The sequence below is a fragment of the Mobula hypostoma genome, chromosome 4, assembly GCF_963921235.1.
Source record: "Mobula hypostoma chromosome 4, sMobHyp1.1, whole genome shotgun sequence".
Classification (NCBI taxonomy): domain Eukaryota; kingdom Metazoa; phylum Chordata; class Chondrichthyes; order Myliobatiformes; family Myliobatidae; genus Mobula; species Mobula hypostoma.
The window spans coordinates 9749080-9765904 of NC_086100.1; the positions used below are offsets into that span (position 1 = coordinate 9749080).

Below are 16825 nucleotides of genomic sequence, written 5' to 3' on the forward strand. Positions count from 1 at the left end.
AGCTTAATAATCAGTATATTTTCATAAAGCAAGATTCTGCAGATGCTGGAGCATCAGAGTAACACATACAATGCTGGAGGAACTCAGCAGGTCAGGCAACATCTATGGACGGGAATAAACTGGTCGTTTCATCAAGACTGGAAAGAAAGGAGGAAGAAGGCAGAATAAGGTGGTGGGGGAAGGGAAGGAGTACTTTATCATTCCTAACGCAAAATGCTGGAGGAACCCAGCAGGCCAGACAGCACCGATGGGAAAAATTTATCGTCAACATTTCGGGTCGAGACCCTTCAGCAGGAAGTCTTGGCCCGAAATGTTGATTGTACTTTTGTCCGTAGATGCTGCCTGGCCTGCTGAGTTCCTCTGGCATGTTGTGTGTGTTGCTTGGATTTTCAGCATCTGCAGATTCTCTCTTGTTGGTAATATTATCATTCCTACCAACTTTGGCATTTGACTAGACATTGATTGATTACAGTACAGTATTTTTCACTCTGTGCTTCCTGGAGCCCAGTCATGTTGTGGATTATATCTCAGGAAAATGAGCCAATTATGTTCCTGTCAGTGTTCGAGAATTTGTGCATTGTGCAAACACAGACTGTCTGTGACTATTTGCCATCCTGTGAACTTTGGTGTAAGACTTAGCAACATGTTGCAGCTGCAGGAAGTGCATTTCTGCCATCGTTGGGTTCCTGCCAGGGCTTAGAAAACCCTTCAGATAAAATTGGAAGGATGTAAATGAGTGAAATCTGGTGGTAGGCAAGGGGATGAGTGATGTGAGTGGAGCTGACATGGTTCGCTATAATGATGGGTAATGATGTGAAAGGTAACCATGTATGTGTTGACTTAATCCTGATCCCACTTTACAAATAGAGTCATAGAACTCTACAGCATGGAAGAAGGTCCTTCGGCCCATCTAATTCATGCTGAGCTTTTATTCTCCCTGGTACTATCAACCTGCACCCAGACCATATCCCTTTATACCTCTCCCATTCATGTAGCTAGCCAGATTTTTCTCGAATGTCGAAATCAAATACTCAACCACCATCTCACTCAACCTCAATGGAAAAAGCCTGCTTGCGTTTAGCCTATCTGTACCCTTTATAATTTTGTATATCACTCAAATCTTCCCTAATTCTCCTACGCTCCAATCTTAATAGATTTTAACTCTAGCTTGTCTTCTTTGTCCACCCAGGTTTGGACATTGTAGATTAATAATGGTTCCTTCTGAATCCCTTTAATAACACATTCCCTCAAGCCTTCCGTGACTGGGAGTATGTACCAGTATGGATCAGCAGCAGCGAAATATGGCCTTTTGGATCAGTATTCTTTTGAAGGATCAGTTTGAAGTCTTATTTGTCCATCTGTCTCTACATCCTGTGTAAAGAGGGATTATCAGATTCAGAAAAGGATTTTCATCTGTTCAAAGGCAACTTTTGTTAAGTTGTTTCCTTGCCAAAGCTATTTTTCCCCTCTAGTTCTATTAATCTAACTACCAGGTTACAGGTGTCACAACAGGTCAATATAACCACATAGTTTCATAAGTCAAGAGATTCTTTTAAAAGTGCAACATGTTTTTTCTTTCTATTGCATGACCTTTTTTTAAAATCAAAATACACTCTTTGAAGTTGAGTATTCTGCAGCTGAACTAGCAATGTCCCATGGCTAGTGACCGTGCAAAGTCTTGTCTGGAGCTGTTGATCTAGGTCCTAGCTATCAACCCAACATTTAAGTCAGAACAGTGTGAAGTGATCGTGAAATTCACAGAGGGATCTCATCTTAAATATTAAGCACTTGGTCTATTGTATACAAGCTGAATGACAGTAATTTTTAATATCTTTGCATTTAAGCAAAAACCGCGGATACTGAAAATTAGAACTAAAACACAAAATGGTGGAACTACACAGCAGGTTGGGCAGAATCTGTGAGAAGTGAAACCATGGTGAATCTTCAGTTCAGAACTGGGAAAGTGAGAAACCTCTTTCCCAATATTTTTAAAGGGACTTAATTTTGAAACAGTAAATGTTGCTTTACAGTTACCTGACCTGTGTTACCAGCATTTTCTGTTAAAATGGGTTTTTTATCTCTAATGATGAAATTGTATGCACTATTTAAGTGACATGAATATTTGGTGGACCCTGGCTGAATTTTTTTGGATTTCTATTTCAGACGGAATGCAGTGGATGCTTTCCGTGTCAACGTCATCCATGCCAGGCAGCAAGTGCGTTCACCAGTCACCAACATTGCACGTACCAGCTTCTTCCATGTTAAGCGTTCGAATATCTGGCTGGCTGCCGTCACTAAGCAGAATGTTAATGCAGCCATGGTTTTTGAGTTTCTGTACAAAATGTGTGATGTTATGACTTCGTACTTTGGAAAGATCAGTGAAGAAAATATCAAGAACAACTTTGTCCTCATCTATGAACTACTGGATGGTAAGTACAGTCTACCATAATGATGACAACGTGTGTCTGTCTGAGCTGAAGAGTTTGGGAATCCTCAAGTTCTAATCTGGAGGGAGTTGAACAGAAATTATTAAAAATTTAGATCCATAGTGAAAATACAGCAAAATTTAAAAAAAAAATTAACGATGGGAAAGTTTATTTATTTTATTTAGAGCTAACAGGCCCTTCCAGCTGAAGAGTTTGTACGTTCTCCTTGTGACTACATGGGTTTCCTCTGGGTGCTCTGGTTTCCTCTCATGGTCCAGAAACCTACCAATTCTCAGGTTAATTGGTCATTGTAAGTAGTCGTATGATTAGGCTAGAGTTAAATCAGGAGATTGCTGAGTAGCGTGGCTCAAAGAGCTGTATCTCAATAAAATTAAACAAGCCTGCACTGCCCAATTATACCCGTGAAACCAGTACATTTTTGGAATGTGGGAGGAAATGAGCACCCAGAGGAAACCCACGGCGTCACAGGGAGAAGGTACAAATTCCTTACAGCCAGCAGCAGGAATTGAACCCAGGTCGCTGGTGCTCTAGTAGCATTAAGCTAACTAATATACTTTAAGGATACACAGATTTGAAAATAAGGAAATCAGGGAAAATTACTGGATGTGGAGCAGGAGTCAATAGGGGGTGCACTGTAACAGTAATTTAAGATCATTGATCACAACTGCAAATTTTTTGACTGTGACAATAAGGACTATATATGTATGAGTCAATATGCTTTTGCTTCCGTGTTTGGACATTCAAACTTGCCAAAGATCAATCATTTATCCAGAGCCCTCCGGTTGAAAGTTTTTTTTTCCTCCTCCCTGCCCCCCCAACTCCCTACCCCCCCCCCCCCCACACACAGAAATCTTGGATTTCGGTTACCCGCAAAATTCTGAGACTGGAGCCTTGAAAACATTCATTACCCAACAAGGAATCAAAAGTCAGGTAAGCAATACTAAGTGGTCTGAAGAAAGCTGCATTGTTGTAGGGAACAGCAAAGAGTTATTTGTACATTTGCTCTCAAGATATAATGCATTTGCCAGGATAATTGGTGGCTATATCTAAAATAGTTTTAACTAAAAGATAGCTTTAAGTACATGTTCTACCAATGTCTTTCAGCCACCACCCATAGAACATGGCACTGGCTGGAGGTCATCTGTTGGTCGGGGATTGACCATGGAAGTATGGTCCTCGTTATCTAAGTGTCTATACGCAAGCCAATACAGATCGGGGCAGGATGATACAGAGAGCAAGCTGTTGTCCTTGCAGCAGGCACCACCTTGCGACACAGCTGATGAATCCAAAGGAAAGGCAGAGACTGATACAGTTTGGCACCAGCAGCATCACAGGAGTTGCCAGTCAGTGTTGAACTCAATGTAGTTTTACTCCTGAAGCCTTCCTCATTAGTGGGTATAGCCCCAAGGCAGTGGAGGTTTGAGATCAGAGTTTTCCTTCTAGATGAGCTGTCAACCATTACACCCCAAATACAAGCCCCATTACACCCTAAGCAACTGGTTTTAAGGCTGCAATAACCCACTTATGCTCCTTTTCCTGTCAGTAGAAATGGTTCCACTGGCTCAGCCACGTGTGAAGGACAGGAGGTGGACTTGGTTGACAAAGGGTATTTGAGACGCACACCATTGGGAGCATGTAAGAGGTAGTGGGAGCTTATCCTCACCAACTCTCCACTTCCTTCCCCTGGCTATGACAACCTTAAGGAATGGGCAGTGGCTGTCATTTTAAAATAAAGTGGATTATTTAGACTGAAATTTAGACATTCCTTAGGGCAGTGAATCTTTTGAGGCCTTTAATCGCAATTGCAAATTCTTTTGGCCAAACTAATAGAGACAATACTTGACTCAGTATATATTTTCTTGCAAGTTTTCTATCTTGAGCAATAGTGAAGGCTCAGTCATTGAGCTCATTCAAAATAGTGATTGTTAGGGTTCTGGATATTGAAGAGATTTGGGGATAGCATAAGAACATTTGGGTGGTGGTATGGAGATACACTGCTATCGAAGGAGGTGAGAGGTGTTCCTTCTCTCTGCTACCCTGCAGTTCAGTCTTGGGCAAGGTGTAGCATCTGTTTAACCCTCTGATCAGTGTCAAGTAAAGCCATGGGAGCAGGTGGTGGGTGGTCGTGTGAGCAGCTGGTGCTGCACAAGTCGTGGTTATGATGTCAGGCAGACAATCTCTGAAGAGTATTGATAATGGCTGGAGTCACCTGTTGCTGTGCTATGGTTTCCATACATTTGTTTGCATACTGTACAGTGGGATTCAGATTCATATTTATCACATATACAGAGAAACGTGCAGTGAAATACATTGTTTGCATTAACAATTAAAGCAGCCTAAGGATGTGCTTTAGGTAGCCCATAAGTGACACCACACACTTGTGTTGCCAACATGGCATGCCCACGATGCTTGGCAGAACAACATGGAACACAACAAGGCAGAATATAACAAGCAATAAAACAAGCCCCTTTCCTCCCTAGCACTGACATTCCCATATGGTATTCCTGCAACCCCAGAACAGGCCTCCGGGTCTCTGGGCCTTGGTCATCAGGCTTTGACATCCAGACTTCTGGTTGTATTCACACTTTGACCTTCTGTATCGGACAACAGACTAGCCGATGATGGGACCCTGAACTCCAGGCTTCAAACTCTAGGCTTGCTCAGTCACCGGCCCTTGTGCTTCTGCTCTCACGGACATCTGCTTCTGGAAACCACCGACCTGGGACAACCATGGGTGTCCATCATCATCTGTCCACATCAAGTTGGTGTCTTCACAACAGGATCTCTGGATGATCCTTGCACCCACCCTAAACTCTCCCTTCCCACAAGTTCAGAAATTTTAACAGCTTCCTTTAAATCCTGTAATTTTTATTCCCTCTTCAATTAAAGAGTGTTGAATGAAAGTGAGTGCTGTGAGTAACAAGTATTATGTTGATATTCTTTCTTTGTGCAGTCAGCACTTTCTCCTGAGGAACGTCTGACAGCCAGATACTCCATTTTGCTGTTACGAGCATAGCGATGTCAGCTTCCTGAGGCAGGACTGGTGCCAACCTTCTAATAACATTTCCTGTTTGTAAAAGCTGGCAGGCACAGATAGTGTTATTTGTTCTTTTGTTCTGGCAGACTATGATTCAGCACGTGGCCCGAATTTGCTGCCATTGAAATGTATTACACAGCCTGACTCAGCAGGAAGGCACTCAGTGTAACATTGAGAGCTTTAAGGCTTTTTTTGTATCCTAACACCCCTGATTGGGGGTTTGGGCTTCATATCAAATGTGACAGTAATTACAGGATCATTCCTTTTTCCCCCCAAAAAAGCACTATACATTCAGTGCCCACTTTATTAAATCTCCTGTACCTAATGAAGTGACCACTGAGTGTATGTTCAGGGTCTTCTGCTGCTGTAGCCCAGGGTTTGACATGTTGTGCATTCAGAGATGCTGTTCTACACACCACTGTTGTAATGTGTTGTTTGAGTTCCTGTCAGCTTGAACTAGTCTGGCCACTCTCCTCCGACCTCTCATTAACAAGGCATTTTCACCCACAGAGCTACCGCTCACTGGATGTTTTCTTTGTTTTCCACACCATTCTCTATATACTCTAGAGACTGGTTTGCATGAAAATCCCAGGGGATCAGCCGTTCCCGAGATGCTCAAACCACTCAGCCTGGTGCCAACAAACATTCCACGGTCAAAGTCACTTAGATCACATTTCTCCTCCATTCTGATGTTTGGTCTGAACACCAATTGATCCTTTTGACCATGTCTGCATGCTTTTATACATTTAGTTGCTGTCACATGATTGGCTGATTAGAGGTATGTATTATTGTACAGGTGTATCTAGTGAAGTGGCCACTGGGTGTGTAGCAATATGAAACACCTTTTTGTTTATCTGGAAGGAGTGTGCCTTCATGAAAAAGAGGTGTTAGTTGAAGGCCTTATATATACACAAAGATTAGAAGCACTCTGAACTTGGTGCAGCTTTTTATGTTTTGAATTATTTTTGAGTTAGGGATGGATCTAGTGGCTTAGTGTGGAAGTGTGTGTGTTTTTTGGATTAAAAGTTACTTCAGTACACTAGTTTTTTTTTCTCGTGTGCATCACATCTGGGATTTAACAGAATTACGTTTTCAGCATTTTTAATCAGCTGAAAACAATATAATTTTTTAGGTTGCTTGTCAGTTAACTTTAAGACTATATGAAATAGGAGCAGAAATACACCATTTTGATGCAATTTATTCCAGGAGTAAGGATTTGAAATGAGTTATGTACTTATTTACATAGTGCGGAACAGGCCCTTCTGTCCTAACGAGAAGGACTGCCCAGCAACCTTCCTATTTAACACTAACCTAATCACAGATTGTTTATAATGACCAATTAACCTACCAGCCAGTATGTCTTTGGACTGAGAGAGGAAACTGGAGCACCCGGAGGAAACCCACAACGTCACGGAGAGAGCACACAGACGGTGCTGGAATTGAACTCCAAACTCCCAAATGCTGCAGTACCGTTGCGCTAACTGCTATGCTACTGTGATGTGATAATTGAATGCTGCAAATGCTATCTGGGAATGGGAGTTTTGATGCTTGGCAAATTGAGGTTTTATCAGTTATATATTTAAAGAAGTGGAAAATATATTGATACAAAGAAAGATAATGAGGAGAGGGATAAATAGGATGATAAGTTGGAAGTTTTGTTATCTGTCTTCAGGCCAGAGGTGCCTGAGATGAAGCCAAATAAACTTGGTCAGCCTGTGGAACAGCAAATTTCCTGTCAGTCTAATAGTTTAATCTTAGACATCAAATTGTGTATTACAACGGAGAACTCGGCAGTCAGTCCATTTGATAACCTTTTGAAGAAATGCAAGAGCTAATATTCAAATACAAACTATAGATTTGCTTAAAATTACAGTTTGAAACGCAGCTTGTGCATAATTTGAAATATTCTGGAAAAGTGTAGTTTATCTCCAAAAGGGGAAACAGAGTAATTATTAGTAAATGGCTGCGTATGTGAATCTGAATCACGTTTAATGTCAGTGACATATATCATGAAATTTATTGTTTTGTGACAATGGTACAGTGCAATACGTGAATAGGAATGAGAGCTATATCCATAAAATTTAAATATGTAATGCAAAAAGAGAGAAAAATATAGTGAAGTAGTAGGTGAACCAGCTGGACAGGGTTTTTTTCATTAATAATTCCTCTGTTTACGTAGAACATTTGAAATGAGCTTTGTCCAAGGCGATTTTCTACTGTGATCCCCAGGGCAGGCTGTCTGAACCTGTTAGATAGTTATAATATGAAAAATTAAATTCCCCAAGCTCAGGTAGTTAGTAACTTGGCGTGACCATCCATACTGGGAATGAAAAAGTCCGGTCATGAAGGTTGGTTTTACTCTTCACCAAGCAGGTGATGAATTAGTTGAACGAAAAATTGAATTTATCGTGTTAACACTGGAGATATATTTCTTTCTCCCTGCAAATAACAATGGATTTGTTTTAGTGAACAATCTCCCTCCCTCTCCAGGCAAGTGGAAACTGTCTCTTGGGTTTCCATTGCAGTGAAACTACCCACATGAGCACACACTTCAGACAAGTAACAGAAAATCATTTTATTTATTGCTGATGAATAAGAATAAGAAAGGTGATAGCATTATCTAATCGATTCCTGTTTCATTCTGATAGTATACCATTTCAACATAGGCCAGATTTGCTAAATGGATATTCTGTTAAAGAATGCTATGGAATTAAAGAACGTGGGGCGTTAGCGTAATGCCATGACAGTGCTAGCAACCTGGGTTCAATTCCAACTGCTGTCTATAAGGAGTTTGTACGTTCTCCCTGTGACTGAGTGGGTTTTCTCCATGTGTTCAGTTTCCTCCCACATTCCAAAGATGTCCAGGGGAGTAGGATGCATGGGTGTAACTGGGTAGCATGGGCTCGTTGAGCCAGAGGGCCTATTGCCGTGTAGTATTCAAAGAAAGTAAAATATACAATAATGCTAGACATAGAATAGAGTCATAGGACAGTACAGCACAGAAACAGGCCCATTTATTGAATGCTGAACTATTAATCTGCCCTGTGCCATCGACCTGCACCTGGACCATAGCTCTCCATACCCCACCCATCCATGTACCTTCTCTTGAATGTTGAAATCGAACCCAAATCGAACATTTCTGCTGGTGGCTCATTCACACTCTCACCACCCTCTGAGTGAAGAAGCAATATCATCTTATTTCCTGAGTAATTGATGTAGTTTATTACTTTGTATTTTGATTTTCATGATCTTACGTATCAAAGGATTGTAATTAACCTTTTTTATAATGTCAGCATCATCATAATCGCTAGATTACAAAATTGATTGCATACAAACTGCTAAAAAAGGATGAAGCAGCATGATAGCTATATCAACACATGTCATATCTTATTATTGTTACACTTGCCCTTATTGCTAACTTGTTCTCTCCTTTTTTTTATCATCTCTGTTTACTGACTGCTTGCCTGTTAACCGTGTGTATGGTGCTCCTGGTTCTAATCCTGCTCTCCTGCTTTCTCTTTCTCCACCTGTGACTGGCGACCTGACTTATAGCACCAGGTAGGAGAATCTGCCTGCTTCTGCATTACTTACTGGTGATGGGGGAAGGGTACTTCGAACTACTGACTGAAATGCCTTGGAATCATTGGCCTGAATCTTGTCCTTGACATAAGAGGAAGTCATTGCGGAGATCTGCTGTGGTGTAAAGTATTGTGGATACTCCAGCTAATGACGATTGACTGTGTTTGTAATCCAGCACTCCTTTAAAAAAAAGTGTTTTGAGTTTGGTTCTAATAGGAACATTCCTTATTCCAGACCAAGGAGGAACAGTCACAGATCACAAGCCAGGTAACTGGACAGATTGGATGGAGGCGTGAAGGGATCAAGTATCGACGGAATGAACTTTTCCTGGATGTTCTGGAGAGTGTCAACCTGTTAATGTCACCTCAAGGTATAAGATATTAAAGTGCTGCTGTCAGTTGAAGGTTCTTGCTCTCATTTTGATCTCTGCCATTTTTCACTGTCCTGTGACAAATTTTGTATGCACATCTTTGTACTTCATTATCGTAGACAGGCTGTGCAGCAGATTTTGAGTCTGCAAGGAAGAGTGTACGGGTCTTGGAGGCAGTGCAGCGCAGCATATGGTCAATGGTACATCCTGTGAAGACAATTTGACAAAATTTAATGTGTACTTGGAGGTTGGAAAAAATACTCAACGAGTCTTTTATTTATTTGAACTCTAAATAAATTTCAGAGATAAAGTGCGGAACAGGCCCTTCCGGCCCAACGAGTGATACTGCCCAGCAACCCACTGATTTAACCCTAGCCTAATACCGGACAATTTACAATGACCAATTAACCTACTAACTGGTACATAATTGGTCTGAGAAGATGAAACAGTGGTGACGTGAGGGAGGTGGAGAGAGGAGCAAACAATGAAGTGGTTGAAGCAAAGTTCAGTTCAAGTTAAGGATTAAATTAAATCTGCAAATATATGTTGCCATATACAATCTTGAGATTCATTTTCATGAGGGCATTTACAGGAAAATAAATACAACAGAATTTATAAAAAAATGTAAATAACAATGACTGACAAACAACCAATGTGCAAATGAAGACAAATAATGCAAATAATAAAAAATGTAAGTAACACTGAGAGCCTGAGTGGCAACGCCCTTAAAAGTGAGTCCATAGGTTGTGGAGTCAGTTCAGAGTTGAGGTAAACTGAGCTATCCATGCTGGTTCAGGAGTCTATTGGCTGTAGGGTAATAACTGTTGCTGATCCTGGTGGTGTGGAATCTGATGCTGCTGGACCTCCTCCTGCCCAATGTAGTAGAGAGAAGGGAGCATAGCCTGGATGGTGGGGGTCCTTGATGATGGATCCTTGTAAATGTGCTCAATGGTGGAGGGGGCTTGATGAGGAAGATTAGGTAACATTTAAAAAAAACAGAAAGCTGGAAACACTGGGCAGATTTCCAGCATCTGCAGTTACATGATTTTTGTCAGCAGATAATACATGAACCAGAGGAAAGGTTTCTAAAATTGAATTATCTCCACTGATATTTTGCTTTGTATTCAGGATGTGCTTCCAAGAACAAGCATTAATGGGATCAGTAGTAAAAGTGATTGTGATTACATGAGAGTTTAATTTCTGTGGCAGTGACTTGATGCAAATCCTTGAACTGTACTGCAAAATAGGCCTGTCCTCCCCTGATGATCATGCAGAAAATAAATGTGGTTGCTCATGGAAAGACCTCCAATGAAGACTAGGGTTTAATAAGCAGGACTAGACTATAAAACATAGGAGCTTAATTAGGCCATTCAAATCATGGCTGATTTATTATCCACCTCAACCTCATTTTTCCCTGTAAGTGGCAAAATAGTATGACCTCTATGCTGAGATGTAGAGAGTTTGACTTGAACATTTGGTTCATCATGGACATTCTTCTTCTAGTGTTGAGAGTATTTTTGGGATGTGTTGGCATTGGAGAAGGTCCAGAAGTTCAGGAGGATGATCCCTGCAGTGAAAGGGGTAATATTTGTTGAACGCTTGATGGCTCTAGATCTGTACTCACTGTAGTTGAGAAGAATGAGGTGGCATCTCATTGAAACCTACTGAATATTGAAAAGGCCTAGATAGAGTGGTCATGTAAAGGATGTTTCCAGTAGTGGGAGTGTAGTCAGCAAACTCAGAATAGAACAGAGATTAAAAAGAATTCCTTTAACCTGAGGAAAGTGAATCTGTGGAATTCATTGAGGCCAAGTCATTGGGTATATTTAAAGTGGAGGTTGTAGGAGAATGGAATTGAGAGGGGAAGTAGATCAGACATCATCGGATGTTGGAGCAGACTCAATGGCCGAATGGCCTAATTCTGCTTCTATGTCTTATGGTCACTCTACAACATTATTTCCTTTTCCCTCCATTCCGTCACATTGTATTTATTTCATCTGGGCCTGTGCCGTAAGCAATCCAGCGCTAGATTTGTTAGCCTTGCAAATGTCCCAGCTCATACAGATCATTGTTGGAATCTGTTTGCCCTGTGTCAACAGACTACACAGGTCCTTGTGTTGGTTAGGATGGAATCCACTCGCTCCTTCCCCTCCCCATTTGTTGTAGAACCAGTGGCCATTAAGGTCATGAATTATCTTTATCAAGGATCAACTTTACTTGCCATATACATATACATGTATTAACTATTTGCTGTGGTGCATTGGCGTGACAGGCAATAAAAAAAAAGGTCATTCACCAAGATTCAGGGTTCGAGCTACACGTCTTCCGAGTTATTTCTGGATTCAAGGTGTTTAATGTCATTTCCTGTTCACAAGTGAATTGAATTGAATTGACTTTATTTCTTACATCCTTCACATACATGAGGAGTAAAACTCTTTACGTTATGTCTCCGTCAAAATGTGCAATCATACTGACTTATAATTTATATTAAATAGAACAGTCAATGTAACATAGAAATACACTCAAATCAGCGCGAGTTAATCATTCTGATGGTCTGGTAGAAGAAGCTGTCCCAGAGCCTGTTGGTCCTGGCTTTTATGCTGTGATACTGTTTCCCGGATGGTCGCAGCTGGGATAGATTGTGGTTGGGGTGACTCGGGTCCCCATTGATCCTACGGGCCCTTTTATCATATCTGTCTTTGTAAACGTCCTGAATCATGTGAAGCTCACAACTACAGATGAGCTGGGGGCTGTCCACACCACTCTCTGCAGAATCCTGCGATTAAAGGAGGTACAGTTCCCATACCCGGCAGTGATGCAGCCAGTCAGGATGCTCTCAGTTGTGCACCTGTAGCAAGTTTTTAGGATTTGGGTGCCCATACCAAACTTCCTTAACTGTCTGAGGTGAAAGAGCACTGTTGTGTCTTCACCACACAGCTGGTGTGTACAGACCACGTGGGGTCCTCGGTGATGTGGATGCTGAGGAATTTAATGCTGTTTACCCTCTCAACCCAAGATCCATTGATGTCAATAGGGGTTATTCCTCCTGTAATCCACAACCATCTGCTTTTGCAACATTCAGGGAGAGGTTGTTTTCTTGACACCACTATGTCAGAGAGATGACTTCTTCCCTGTAGGCTGCCTCGTTATTGTTTGAGATTAGGCCAATCAATGTGGTGTCATCGGCAAATTTAATTAGCAGATTAGAGCCATGGGTAGCGACACAGTCATGGGTATACAGGGAGTAAAGGAGGGGACTTAGTATACAGCCTTGAGGGGCTCCTGTGTTGAGAGTCAGTGGGGTTAAGGTGAGGGAGCCCACTCTTTATCACCTGCCGGCAATCTGACAGGAAGTGCAGGAACCAGCTGCACGAGGCAGGGTCAAGGCCGAGGTCTATAGGCTTCCTGTCGAATTCCTGTGGAATTACGGTGTTGAATGCTGAACTGTAGTCCGATAACAGCATTCTCACATAAGCATCCATACTCTAAACAATCTCCTACACTAAACATAAGTGTAGAGATTGAAGTAACTGTTATTCCAAATCAGAAGCAGCACAAAATAAAAACACAAAAGATAAAGAGCACAATAATAATACTGAAAAAAATACACCATAGAAATTGGGGTGACACGGTAGGGTAGTAGTCAGCACGACGTTTTACAGTAGCAGTGACCTGTGTTTGTTTCCTGCTGCTGTCTATAAGGAGTTTGTACCTTCTTGCTGTGACCACGTGGGTTTCATCCAGGTGCTCCAGTTTCCTCCCACAATCCAAAGACAAACTAGTTGGTAGGTTAATTGGTCATTGTAGATTGTCTGATGATTAGGTTAGGGTTAAATTGAGGGTTTCCAGGTGGCAAGTCTTCGAGTAGGCTGTGTGGGATCTTTAATGATGTTACCCTTTTCCGGCACCTTTCTGTGTATATGTCCTTAATGATGGGTAGGCTAGTCTCCGCGGTCCATAGGCAATTCTAACTGTCCCTTGTAGAGCCTTCCTGTCTGCCCCAGTGCAGTTTCTGTACCATGTAGTGATGCAGCTTGTTAGGATGCCTTGTTGCATATGTGTAGAATGACATGAGTATAGATGTGCAAAGTCCAACTCTCTTCAGCCTTCTTAGAAAGGAGAGGCGTTGGTGAGCTGTCCTGGTTGTGTGGCATCTGTTCTGGGTCAATGTGAGATGTGCAGTCCCAGGAGTTTGAAACTTGTGTTTTCACTGCTGTGGCACTGATGTAAAGATGTTAGAAGGTTAAGGAAAAATAATATATATAGGCATATACTGCCTGGTACAGCTTCTGTACCAAGCAGCTTGTAAGGATACTGTGTATCTGTAGAATGGCATGAGTATGGATATACAAAGTCCAGCTCTCTTCAGCCTCAATTATAAAAAATAAAGAATAATATTTTTTAAAATGGTTAAAGTACGGATAGGGAATAATATGTACATAATATCTGAATACAAAAACTATTTACAATGTAAACAGCATTATAAAAAGTGATTTAAAAGTGTCTGCAGTGCAGTGACAGGAGTAATAGATAGAGGGGGTGGTGTGGCTAGCTGAAATGATTGATCAGATTAACTACCTGGGGGAAGAAACTTTTAAGATGGCATAAAGTTTTTGTTATATAGCTCTATAGCACTTTTCTGAAGGGAGCTTTTGGAAGAGACAGTTTGCTGGGTGAGTAGAGTCCACAATGATTTTCCCTGCCCACTTGTTACCATAGAGAACTCTCTGGATTAACAGATCTCTGAAGCCAGACAAAGAGAAGTGCATCCAACACATATCCAATAGGAAATGACATGAGAGTCTAGGATCTGGCACTCTGGATCCTGTAGCACCAGGCCAACTGCCCCACAGTTCAACATTACGTTTCTTAACAGTTTTTTGCAGACCTTGAGGGCAAGTTCATTCTAAGGTACGGAATGGTGCATTTACCTGCTCACACTGCAGTATCAGGAATACCATAACATACCACTGGTCTCTAGGTAGCACTAAAGGGGAACGCATGTATCTTCACCTGAAAAACGTTCAGTTTATTTTCACCAGATGTAGTTCATAGAATAGTACAGCACAGTACAGGCCCTTCGACCCACAATGTTGTGCCGACCCTCAAACCCTGCCTCCCATATAAGCCCCCACCTTAAATTCCTCCATATACCTTTCTAGTAGTCTCTTAAACTTCACTAGTGTATCTGCCTTCACCACTGACTCAGGCAGTACATTCCACGCACCAACCACTCTCTGAGTAAAAAACCTTCCTCTAATATCCCCCTTGAACTTCCCACCCCTTACCTTAAAGCCATGTCCTCTTGTATTGAGCAGTGGTGCCCTGGGGAAGAGGCGCTGGCTATCCACTCTATCTATTCCTCTTTTTATCTTGTACATCTCTATTGTGTCTCCTCTCATCCTCCTCCTCTCCAAACAGTAAAGCCCTAGCTCCCTTAATCTCTGATTATAATGCATACTCTCTAAACCAGGCAGCATCTTGATAAATCTCCTCTGTACCCTTTCCAATGCTTCCACATCCTTCCTATAGTGAGATGACCAGAACTGGACACAGTACTCCAAGTGTGGCCTAACCAGAGTTTTATAGAGCTGCATCATTACATTGCAACTCTTAAACTCTATCTCTCGACTTATGAAAGCTAACACCCCATAAGCTTTCTTAACTACCCTATCTACCTGTGAGGCAACTTTCTTTCTTTTTAAATCTTTTTATTGAGTAAGTATACAAAAAAGGTAAGCCATATAAACATTAATACAATGTTAAAGTACAATAAAATTCCAAAAGATAACAATACCAAAAAGAAAATACTACAAACAATGTAATTTAAGCATAAGAAACCAAGATAACATAATAGTATACTAGATTTTATATATATCAATGGAAAAAAAAAAGAAAAAAAAACCCCCCCAAAAAAAACCCACCGTGCAACTACCTAAAAGCAAAGCAAAGCAATGGGCTAACTTGAAACCAAACAGAGTTAAACTTAAAATCACGTCCTCAATCCCGACCTCCATTAAAACAGTGAAAAAAAAACAAGAAGGGTAAATATTACATTAAATGAAAATATCGAATAAAAGGTCCCCAAATCTGTTCAAATTTAAATGAAGAATCATAAAGGTTACTTCTAATTTTCTCCAGATTCAAACATAAAATCGTCTGAGAAAACCAAAAAAAGGTAGTTGGAGCATTAAGCTCTTTCCAATGTTGTAAAATACATCTTTTCGCCATTAAAGTAAGAAATGCAATCATTCTACGGGCTGAAGGGGAAAGATTACTAGAAATTTTAGGTAGTCCAAAGATAGCAGTAATAGGGTGAGGAGAGATATCTATATTTAATACCTTAGAAATAATATTGAAAATATCTCTCCAAAAAGTTTCCAAAGTAGGGCAAGACCAAAACATATGAGTTAAAGAGGCTATCTGCCCCGAACATCTATCACAGAAAGGATTAATATGCGAGTAAAAACGCGCTAACTTATCTTTGGACATATGTGCTCTATGAACCACTTTAAATTGAATTAGGGAATGTTTAGCACAAATAGAGGAAGTATTAACTAATTGTAAAATCTGCCCCCAATCATCCACAGAAATGGTAAGCCCCAATTCCTGTTCCCAATCTACCCTAATCTTATCAAATGGAGCTTTCCTAAGTTTCATAATAATATTATAAATCATAGCCGATGCACCTTTCTGACATGGATTAAGGTTAATTATCGAATCTAAAATATATATAGGAGGAAGCATTGGAAAGGAAGAAAGTATAGTACTTAGGAAATTTCTAACTTGTAAATATCTAAAAAAATGTATTCTTGATAAGTTATATTTATTAGATAATTGTTCAAAAGACATAAGGGAACCATTCTAAAAATAAATCCAAAAACCGTAAAATACCCTTAGTCTTCCAAGTTTGAAAAGCGCGATCCGTAAAAGAGGGAGGAAAAAATATGTTGCCTAAAATAGGAATCGCTAACCCGAATTGATTAAGATCAAAAAATTTTCTGAATTGAAACCAAATGCGCAAAGCATATTTAACTATCGGGTTAGAGACCTGCTTAAGGCGTTTCGAATCAAAAGGAAGAGAGGAACCTAAAATAGAACCAAGTGTATAACCCTGAACAGATTGTAATTCCAATGCTACCCATTTAGGAATAGATAGTATGTCCCGGTCAAGTAACCAAAATTTCATATGTCGAATATTAATAGCCCAATAATAAAATCTAAAGTTAGGTAATGCTAAACCTCCATCTCTCTTAGCTTTCTGTAAATGTATTTTACCCAGTCTCGGATTCTTATTCTGCCAAATAAATGAAGAAATTTTAGAGTCAACTTTATCAAAAAAAGATTTAGGAACGAAAATTGGTAATGCCTGAAACACATATAAAAATTTTG

At 40.6% G+C, this 16825-nt stretch overlaps 1 protein-coding gene across 1 annotated transcript in view; it reads left to right on the forward strand.

Annotated features, from left to right (window-relative positions):
- Window positions 1-16825, forward strand: part of LOC134345120 (AP-2 complex subunit mu) — a 92564-nt gene that overhangs the window by 41535 nt on the left and 34204 nt on the right. The window contains exons 3-5 of the mRNA XM_063045300.1: window positions 2164-2429; window positions 3295-3377; window positions 9298-9433. Of these exons, the coding sequence (XP_062901370.1) occupies window positions 2164-2429; window positions 3295-3377; window positions 9298-9433 (485 nt within the window). The remainder of the gene's footprint in view (window positions 1-2163; window positions 2430-3294; window positions 3378-9297; window positions 9434-16825) is intronic.